Consider the following 10713-nt stretch of genomic DNA (forward strand, 5'->3'; position numbering starts at 1 on the left):
ATCTATCTATCTATCTATCTATCTATCTATCTATCTATCTATCTATATATCTATCTATCTGTCTATATATCTATCTATCTATCTATCTATCTATCTATCTATCTATCTTTCTATCTATTTACAAAATTTGCTTCGATTTGTCTCAGTGTAATTAAATACATTTTTTATTTTGTATAGTAGTTTTGCTATTTTTGTCTTAACTAGGTCATGAGGCATGTTAACGTAGCAGCAACGTGAACATATTTTTTTGGCTAGCGCTTACGTTGTTGCGTCTAATAATTGACAACATTGTATTAAATGCAACACGCTAACAAATATATCTATCGTAATAAAATCCAAATGAATGTTTTTCTCATTTTTATTGTTAATCGCAAAACATAAACCTTTTGGCATTTAAAAATCTAATTTAACTTTAATTACATTTAACTTTATGAAAAACAAAAATATGTAAATAATTATTCAACAAATAAATAAATTTTATTTTTACAGATTTTTTTCAGTTACCTTCAACACAAATTGCTACACAGTCTTGTTTAATGGACACTGAAGAAGGCTTTGAAAATAACAACAACAATAATAATAATGATAATAACAATATTGAGAAATATGAACAAACATTAAACCCGCAATTACAAAGTATAACTGCTCACCAGCAGCAGCAGCTGCAGCACCAACAAATTAACCAACAACAGCAGCAGCAGCCTCAGCAACAACATTTATATCATCAGCAACAACACTATCAAGGTCACTTACATCGTGCTAATCGAGATGTTAGCCGTTGCATGTTATCACATATGATATAGTTTTTTCTTTTTTTATTATTATTATTATCTTTTGTAGTTTGTACTCCGAAAAGAAACAAATAAGAGATCTTGAATACTAGCATACACTTACACACAAAATTAGTTACAAAGAAACGATTTTTTTGTGATTTATTTTCAACAAGTTTTTTTTTTTAATTAGTAAATTTTTACTTTTGCTTATTGTTTTTTTTTTTCTAATTCACATTTTTTTTAATCTTTTAAACTTTAACAATTAAATCTGCCACTTAGTAAGAATATTAGATTAAAAATTGTATTGGATTTTTAACTCTATTGACCTTGACCCACAAACATTTCGAATTATCAACAATAAGCTGTTCACACTGACCGCTTTTTTATTAATATTATTAAGAAAACAACAAGGTTGAACTTTTGTATTGAATGAAAATTTCTTTTAAATTTTCTTCAAAATAAAATATAAAATTCTAATTTTTAAAAAACATAAATTTTAAAAAAGTTTCTTTAAAAAATGGAGATTTTCGATTTTTTAAGAACATTTTTTTTAATGAATTCATAAAAATGATAAAATTTTTGAAAAATTGAAATGTTTGAAAAATTTAAAAAAAAAATGTAAATTTTCTTAAAAAGACAAATTATCCAAAATTTTCTTTAAAAAAAAATAAGATAAATTGGAATTTTTGAAAAAAAATTAAAATTTTTCTTTATCAAAAATCTTTTTTTTAAGAATTTTGAAAATTAAAAAAAAATAGAAAATTTTGAAAATTTAGACTTTGGAAAATTTTTATGATTTTATATAAAATTACAAAATTTTCGAAATTTTTTTTATAAAAATAGAAAATTTTCGAAAATTTAAAAAATTCGAAATTTTAAATAAAAATAGAAAAATTTCAAAAATTTCTTATAAAAATAGAAAAACTTGGAAAATTTTCTATAAAACTGGAAAATTTTCGAAAATTTCCTTTTTTAAAGAAAAAAAAAATTTAAATTTTCTATTTTTGAAAATAGAAAATTTTCGAAAAATTTCTATAAAATAAAATAATTTTGAAAAAATCCATAAAAATCAACAAATTTGGAAAATTTCCTATCAAAATAGAAAAATTTCGAAAAAAATCTTATAAAATAGAAAAATTTCAAAAAATTCCTATAAAAGTTGCAAAATTTCGAAAATTTCCTATTAAAATAAAAAAAAAGTTCGAAAAATTTCAATCAAAATAGAAAAATTTCGAAAATTCCTATAAAAATTGAAAAATTTCTATAAAAATAGAAAAATTTCAAAAAAATAAAAAAAATTTCGAAAACAACTTAACAAACAAACTAATTAAACAAAAAATGATTTTCTTTCAAAATAGAAAAATTTAAAATATCCTCTAAAATTAGAAAAATTTCGAAAATTTTCTAAGAAACTATAAAATTTTCAAAAATTTCCTTTAAAAAAAATTTTTAAATTTTTCAATAAAAAAAAATTCGAATAAATTTGTAAAATTTACTTTAAAAATAGAAAATTTTCGAAAAATTCTTAAAAAATAAAAAAATTTTTATAAAAAATAAAAATTAAAATTTATAAAAATTTCAAAAAATTCCAAGATTTTCTGAAAATAGAAAAAAAATCCCAAAACAAATTTGAATTTTCGAAAGTTAAAAAAAAAATCGAAAATTTTCTTTCAAAATAGAAAGATTTCGAAAATATCATAGAAAAATTTAAAATTTTCTCTAAAAATAGAAAAATTTTGAACATTTTCCATAAAACTGGAAAATTTTCAAAAATTTCTTTTAAAAAAAATTGAAAATTTTCTATAAAAATAGAAAATTTTCTATAAAAATAGAAAAAGTTCGAAAAATTCGGAAAAAAGTCTATAAAAATTAAAAAAATTGGAAAATTTCCTATAAAAAATAAAAATTTCGGAAAATTCATAAAATTCCCATAAAAATTTAAAAAATTTTTAAATTTCCTTGAAAAATAGAAAAATTTCAAAAATTTTCTTAAAAAAAATTTCCATGACAAATTTGAATTTTCGAAAATTAAAAAAAAAAAAAAAATTAAAAATAAAAAAAATTTCGAAAAGTTTCTATTAAAAAAATTTAAACATTTTCGTAAAATTTCCTCTTAAAATAGAAAAATTTCTATAAAAATAGAAAAATTTCGAAAATTCTTATAAAAATTTTAAAATTTCGAAAATTTCCCGTAAAAATAGAAAATTTTCAAAAAATTCTTATAAAATAGAAAAAATTCCTATAAAAATTGAAAAATTTTGAAAATTTCCAAAATTTTCTTTAAAATAGAAAAAAATCGAAAAATATCCAAAACAAATTTGAATTATCGAAAATTTAAAAAAAAAAATAAAATTTTCTTTAAAAATAGAAAGAATTCGAAAATTTCTAAAAAAAAATTAATTTCCTCTAAAAATAAAAAAATTTCGAAAAAATTTTATTAAAAAAAATTGGAAAATTTTTGTAAAATTCCTATAAAATTGAAAATTTTTGAAAAAAATCCTATAAAAGTAGAAAAATTTAAAATTTCCTCTAATAAAAGAAAAATTTTGGAAAAATCCTATAAAAATCGAAAAAATTTTGAAACTGAAAAATTCGTATAAAAATTTGTAAAAATTTCCCTATGAAATAGAAAAATTTAAAAAATTTTCTTAAAAATATAAAAAAATCAAAAATTTTCCAAAACAAAATTGAGTTTTCAAAAATTAGAAAACAAAAATTCAAAAATTTTCTTAAAAAATAGAAAGAATTTGAAAATTCATAAAAAAATTTGAATTTTCCTATAAAAATAGAAACACTATGAAAAATTTCTATAAAAATTTAAAAAAATTTTGTAAAATTCCTTTAAAATTGAAAAATTTCGAAAAATTCCTATAAAAGTAGAAAAATTAAAGATTTCCTCTAATAATAGAAAAATTTCGAAAAATTCTTATAAAAAAAGAAAAATTTCCAAAGATTCGTAAAATTCCTTTAAAATTGATAAATTTTGAAAAATTCCTATAAAAATAGAAATTTTTCGAAAATTTCCTATAAAAATTGAAAAATTTCGAAAATTTCCTAGAAAAAAATAGAAAAATTTCTAAAAAAAAATTGAATTGATTTCGAAAATTTCCTAGAAAAAAATAGAAAAATTTCTAAAAAAAAAATTGACAACATTTTACAAAACTTTCTACAGAAAAATATCGAAAATTTTCTCAAAAAATAGAAAATTTTCTCAAAAAATAGAAAATTTTAGAAAAATTTCTATAAGAATTGAAAATTTTCGAAAATTTCTTAGAGAATAAGATCGAAAAATTCCAATCCAAATTAAAAAATTCCAATAAAAATAAAAAAGTTTCGAAAAATTCCTATAAAATAGAAAAATTTTCAAAAATTAATTAGAAATTAAAAAAATTTCGAAAGTTTCATATAAAAAAAGAAAAATTTCGAAAAATTCCTATAAAATAGAAAAGTTTCAAAAAATTCCTATAAAATAGAAAATTTTCGAAAAATTTTGAAAATTTCCCTGAAAAATAGAAAAAATTTCAAAAATTTTCTTAAAAATAGAAAAAAATCGAAAATTTCCCAAAACAAATTTAAAATTTTTAAAAATTGTTATAAAAATAGAAAATTGTTTCAATTTTCTATAAAAATAGTATAATTTAAGAAATTGTTTTTTAAAATTGAAAATTTTTGAAAATGTTCTTTAAAAATAAAACGAAAATCTTCTCTAGCAAAGTTTAAACAGTTATTGAAAAAACTTTCCATTACAAAAAAAACTGAGCAAGAGACACACTGAGTAATTTTTAGAAAATGTTGTTTTAAAAATGAAATGGTATTTATAAACAAATTATGACAAAAATCAATGTCCATGTATTTGTCATAAATTTTTTTTCAGAAACATTTTGTAATTAGCAACGAATGAAAAATCAACAAAATGATTTAATTAAATCTCATTATGACGGGCGATGCTGATGTGAACAGTGTGTGTTTTTTTATAGTATTGATGTTTTTTTCATCAATTTAAGTTTATGTTTATTTTTTTCTATTTAAAGATTGGAATTTTCTTTTCGTTTTTAAAAAAGTTTTCAAGTGTCAGCGTTTATATTTATTTTATGGCATTTTTTTCTATATTTGCTTAATACAAGCATTTACGTTGGCGTTTTTTTTAATTTTTAGCTTATTTTAGTTTTTATTGCAATTTTAGCAATTTTTTTTCATTTTATTTTATTTTATAATTTGCTGGCGAATTATTAATGAAATTCGTTTTATTTTTTTCATTTTTTAATTTTCTGCAATTTGTGTACCTTATTTAATATTAAACCTAAAGAAAAACTTTGTACTTAATTTAAAAATATTTGTTTTTTTTAAGTAAATTAGAAAAAAACAACAATTTATAGTTGCTTTTAACTTTAATTGAAAATTATTAAAATAAAATGTGTAAATTTTGTAAGAAATTACATTTAAAATGTAAAACAAAACATAAAATGAATTCATTTTAAGCACAAAAATAAAAAAATGTATATTTTTTCATAATAAATAAAAAAAAATAATAAGAATAAAAAAATCTGTAATAAAACATAAAGTTACTAAATTAATTTGTTTAAAAATCCTTTGCAATAATAAAATTAACACAAACAAAAAAAGAATTTTTGTAAAATCAAAAATTGCACAAAATGATTTTCATTTACAAAATATCGAAATTCATTAATATTACGCAAGCTTTTTAAATATTTAATTTATCTTAAATATTTAGTAGAATAGTTAATTTACTAATATTATTAATTTTATAGTTTTAATTAGTTACATGTGTATTTTGTAAGGTTATTTTTGTCTTTGTCAACCCCCCCCCCCCCACTTCAAGAGGTTTTAAAGTAGAAATGTTAGAAATTCTATTTGAAACTAGAAATGTTTCTAAAGAACACTTTCTATTTGAATCTAGGAAATTAAGTTTCGAGATAATAATGAACTGCATTAAGAAAAAGTTGAACCGCATTAATAAAACAATTAATATTTCTATATTCGGCTGTGCCGAATCTTATATACCCTTCACCAAGTATGTTTTAAAAAACAGTTTTTATTTATTTTGTATCTCTGTACACATGTCACACATAACATACACACAAACAAATATAAACTGTAGCAGAAAGAAATATTAACCGTTGTACTGTACTACCACCGTTAAACTGTATTACCAACCTCAAACAAATATGAGCTGTATTACCAACATATTACTGCTTTATCTCCTTGTTCTTGTTATACCAAACATACAAAAAAAAAAATACACAGCTGAATAAAACCAAATACATCTCCACACACACACACATGTACATCTTTATCCAATTCACAGTGTTTTTGTTGCTTTTTTAACAAAGCATGTAAAAAATGTGGCTTTTTTGATGAAATTTTCAGAGGTTGTCTCGGATTTTTGCTCATATCTCCGTTATTTATAGACCGATTTTGCTGATTTTAAGTAGCGATCTTCTCGAAAGCATGTCTAACTGAATTATTGAAGATTCGGATCTCGCCGATATCTGGGGACCTCTAAAAACTGATTTCAACAGACAGATAGACGGACGGACGGACATGGCTTAATCGACTCCGCTATCTATAAGGATCCAGAATTTATATATACTTTATAGAGTCGGAAAATTATATTATAGAAATTACAAACGGAATGACAAACTTTTATATACCCTTCTCACGAAGGTGAAGGGTATAAAAAGACAAAAGTTTCAAAAATTCAAATTTTCTATTAAAAATTGTCATTTTTTTTAATTTTTTTATAAAAAAAGAACAACTTTAAATTTTCTATTAAAAATAGAGAGTTTCTTTTAAAAAAGACCTTTTTCAAAATTTTCTACAAAAAAAATAAGAGATTTTTCTATAAAAACCTTCTAAAAAGGTAGAAAAATTCAAAAATTTTTTATAAAAAACAAGATTTTTACAAAAATTTTCTAAAAAATATAAAATTTCAAAAATTTTCTTTAAAAAAATAGAAATTTTCTATTAAAAATAGACGTTTTTTTACATTTTCTTTAAAAAATACAAATTTTCAAAAATTTTCTAAATAAATAGAAAATTTTCAAATTTTTCTATAAAAAATAAAAAATTTTCTAAAAAAAAAGATAATTTCCAAATTTTTGTATAAAATATAGAAATTTTCTATAAAATATAGATATCTTTCAAAAATTTTCTAAAAAATATATAAATTTCAAAAATTTTCATAAAAAATGGAAATTTTCTATTAAAAATAGACATTTTGCAAGATTTTCTTTAAAGAAGTGGAAATTTTAAAAAATTTTCTACAAAATAGAAATTGTCTATATAAAATAGACATTTTTCAAAATTTTGTATAAGAAATGCAGATTTTCTATAAAAAATAAATAGAATTAAAAAAAAAAATTCTAAAAAAAAGAAAAATAGATAATTTTAAGAATTTTTTTTATAAAAAATAGAAATTTTCTATGAAAATATAGAAATTTTTTTTAATTTAAAAATCTAAAATTTCAAAAATTTTCTATAAAAAAATAGAAATTTTCTATTAAAAATAGACATTTTTCAAAATTTACTTTAAAAAATATAAATTTTCAACAATTTTCCAAAAAATTAAAAGTTTTCTATAAAAAAATAGACATTTTTTATAGAGATTTTCTATAAAAATATTAATTTTCATGTTTTCTAAATTTTCATTAAAAAAATTTAAATTTCCAAAAATTTTTTAAAAAAAAGTAGAATTTTTCTAAAAATTAGAAACTTTCTATGAAGTATAGACATTTTTCAAAATTTTCTATAAGGAATACAAATTTTCTTTAAAATAATATAAATTTTCTAAAAATAAAATAAGAAATTTCAAAAATTTTTTATAAAAAATAGAAATTTTATTTAAATATATATATTTTGCAAAATTTTCGAAAAAAATATTAATAAAAATTCTATCAAAAATCTAAATTTTATAAATAAAAAATATATAAATTTTCTATAAAAAATGGAAGTTTTCAAAAATTTTCTATAAAAAGTAGAAATTTTCATTAAAAAATGGAAATTATAGAAAAATCTTAAATTAAAAAAAAAAAAAAAAACAAAAATTTTCTATAAAAATTTTAAATTTTCATAAATATTTTATAAAAAATAGATTTTTTTAAATTTCTATAAAAAATTATTAAAAATTAGAAAATATAAAGTATTTAAAAAAAAATTAAAAATTTTCTATAGAAAAATTATTTTTGAAACAGTTTCTATACAAAAGAGAAATTTAGGAAAAAGTCAAAAAAAAATCTAGAATAAATATAACTTTTTCAAAATTTCCATAAAAAAAATTCAAAAAAATTTTATAAAAAAAGTAATTTTTTTAAATTCTATAAAAATATAATTTTTCTATAGAAAAATTATTTTTGAAACAGTTTCTATACAAAAGAGAAATTTAGGAAAAAGTAAAAAAAAAATCTAGAATAAATATAACTTTTTCAAAATTTCCATAAAAGAAATTCAAAAAAATTTTATAAAAAAAGTAATTTTTGAAAAATTCTATAAAAAATATAATTTTTCAAAATTTTTCTAAAAAAAAAATAAAATTTTCAAACAAAAAAAATTTCAAAAAATTCCTATAAAAAATTAATTTTTTTTTTTAATATTTTCTTAAAAAAAGTGAAACATTTTTCAACATTCTATAGAATATTTTTCAGAATCTTTTGCTATAAAATTTTTTTGAATTTTTTTTTATGGAAAACATTTGAAAATTTCTTTTCTATAGAAAACTTTTCACAAACTAACTTTTTTTATAGAATATTTCTCACAATTCAACTTTTCTATAAAACATTTCTCACATTACGAGTAAACTTTTCTATAGAAAACTTTTTACATTATTATACTTTTCTATAGAAAATTTCTCAGAATATGAAGTTCTCATTGGGAAATTCTAACCTTTTTCTGTGAAACTTGTTTGCAATTTCCTAAAAAAACTTTCCAAAGAAAACTTTCCTATTAAAATCGTATTTGCTTAGAGAAATTTTAATAGTTTTCAATTATTCTATATCCAGTTTCTTAGAGAAAACATTCTGTTAGAAAATATCACGCATTCATTTCTTCACTTAACATTAAAACAAAAAAAAAAAAAACTATTGGCTTTTAATTATTATTTTTATTTGATTTGTTTTTTCTCTTTTGTTTTTTCTATTTCCATTACAGACAACATACAATTTGCCACAAATAAATGCCACCACAATCACAACAACAACAATAAAAATAATAATAATTTAGCATTAAAAAGGAAACACAAAAAATGTAAAATTGATTTAGAAAATCAAAATGAAAATCTTTTAAAAATTCACAAATTAAAGGAAAATAATAATAATTCAATAGAAAATGTAAATGATGATAATAATAATGATGTTGTTGTTGTTGTCAATGATGATTGTAAAGTAGATGATGCAATACTATTTGCTGAACTACATGGCGGTTGTTTGCATCATCATGAACATCAGCATTATAAATATTCAATAATGAATAGAAGTAGAACAGTTGTTTCCTCTGTGAATCATCAATTACAAAATGAAAATTATTATGAAGAATTTTAAAAAGAGTAATAGTTTGAAAATTGAAGACAAGATTATAATCTCTTAACACTGTGTGACTTAATCATTAATAAATCTGTAAATTACAAACATAATTTTTAAAATGAATTCAACATATCGTTAGGTTTTTTTTATTTAACATAAATTTTTTGTAAAATTTTAGAATTTTTTAAATTATTATTTTTTTTATTTAATTTGTTTTTTTTTTTATAAAACAAAACACTATAAATATGTACCTTAATTAAGCTTTTAAACACAAATTAGTTACAATAATTTTAATTTGTAAAAAGAAATTATAGTACAAGTTTAATTTGAGTTGTAAATGTTATTTTTATTTTATTTTTTAAAATATTGTAATAAAACTGTGAATTGAATTAATAAAATGTAACGAAAAAAAACGAAATTGTGTTTAAATTTTATTTTTAAAGTTATTCTGATTTAACTAGTTTGATTCATTTTATTCACTTTGGTTTATTTCATTAAATTATCTCAAGTATACGTTACAGCTGCTTGCACAAATAAGTTTAGGTTTAAATTGCACTGCTGCTCTTAAACTGTAGCATATTTTTAGGCTGTTATCTCAAGAGTAAATTAGTTTGGAAAGCACTGTTCATTTTCACAACTTAATACAAGAATTCACTAAAAATACACTATGCATTGCAGAAACTTAATTCTAAGATCCTTAGACTATAGGCTAGACTATAGATTAGATTATAGACCAGACTAGGCAATAAACTATACCATAGACTAGACTTGAAACTAGAACACAGACTACAGAGTAGACTATAGACTAGACTATATATTAGACTATAGATTCAACTAGACACTAGACTATCAATTAGACCATAGACTAGACAATACTTTAAACCAGACTATAGACTAGAGTATGGACTAGACTATATGGTAGACTATAGACTAGTCTATATAAAAGACTATAGTCTAGACTCTAGAGTAGACTATAGAATAGACTATAAACTGGACTATAGACTAGACTTTATACTAGACTATAGATTCAACTAGACACTAGACTTTATATTAGCTAGACTATGAAATAATCTATAGATTAGATTATAGACCAGACTAGGCGATAAACTATACCATAGACTAGACTAGAAACTAGAACATAGACTAGATTATGGGCCGAATAAACTAAACTATCGAATAGACTATAGATTTAATTATAGACTAGACTATAGACTTGACTATATACTAATCTATAGACAAGACTATAGACAAGACTATATACTAGAATATAGACTAAAGACTAGACTATAGATTATACCATAGACTAGACTATATACTAGACTATAGACTAGACTATAGACTAGACTATAGACCAGACTATAGACTAGACTATAGACTAGACTATAGACTAGACTATAGACTAGACT

The 10713-nt window shown here is 19.6% G+C and overlaps 1 protein-coding gene across 5 annotated transcripts in view; it reads left to right on the plus strand.

Annotated features, from left to right (window-relative positions):
* The window catches only part of LOC111683959 (putative uncharacterized protein DDB_G0282129), a 12073-nt gene extending 2389 nt beyond the window's left edge, over positions 1-9684 (plus strand). For 4 of the 5 annotated variants that reach the window (XM_046951391.1, XM_046951390.1, XM_046951393.1 and 1 more), the window contains 2 exons: positions 490-744; positions 8937-9684. In XM_046951391.1, the coding sequence (XP_046807347.1) occupies positions 490-744; positions 8937-9325 (644 nt within the window). In that variant the 3' untranslated portion in view covers positions 9326-9684. Of the gene's footprint in view, positions 1-489; positions 1265-8936 lie in introns of those variants that run through there. The other variant, XM_023446074.2, reaches the window with a different exon arrangement.
* Positions 9685-10713: the final 1029 nt, after the last annotated feature.

The sequence above is a fragment of the Lucilia cuprina genome, chromosome 5 (assembly GCF_022045245.1).
Source record: "Lucilia cuprina isolate Lc7/37 chromosome 5, ASM2204524v1, whole genome shotgun sequence".
NCBI classification, from domain to species: Eukaryota; Metazoa; Arthropoda; class Insecta; order Diptera; family Calliphoridae; genus Lucilia; species Lucilia cuprina.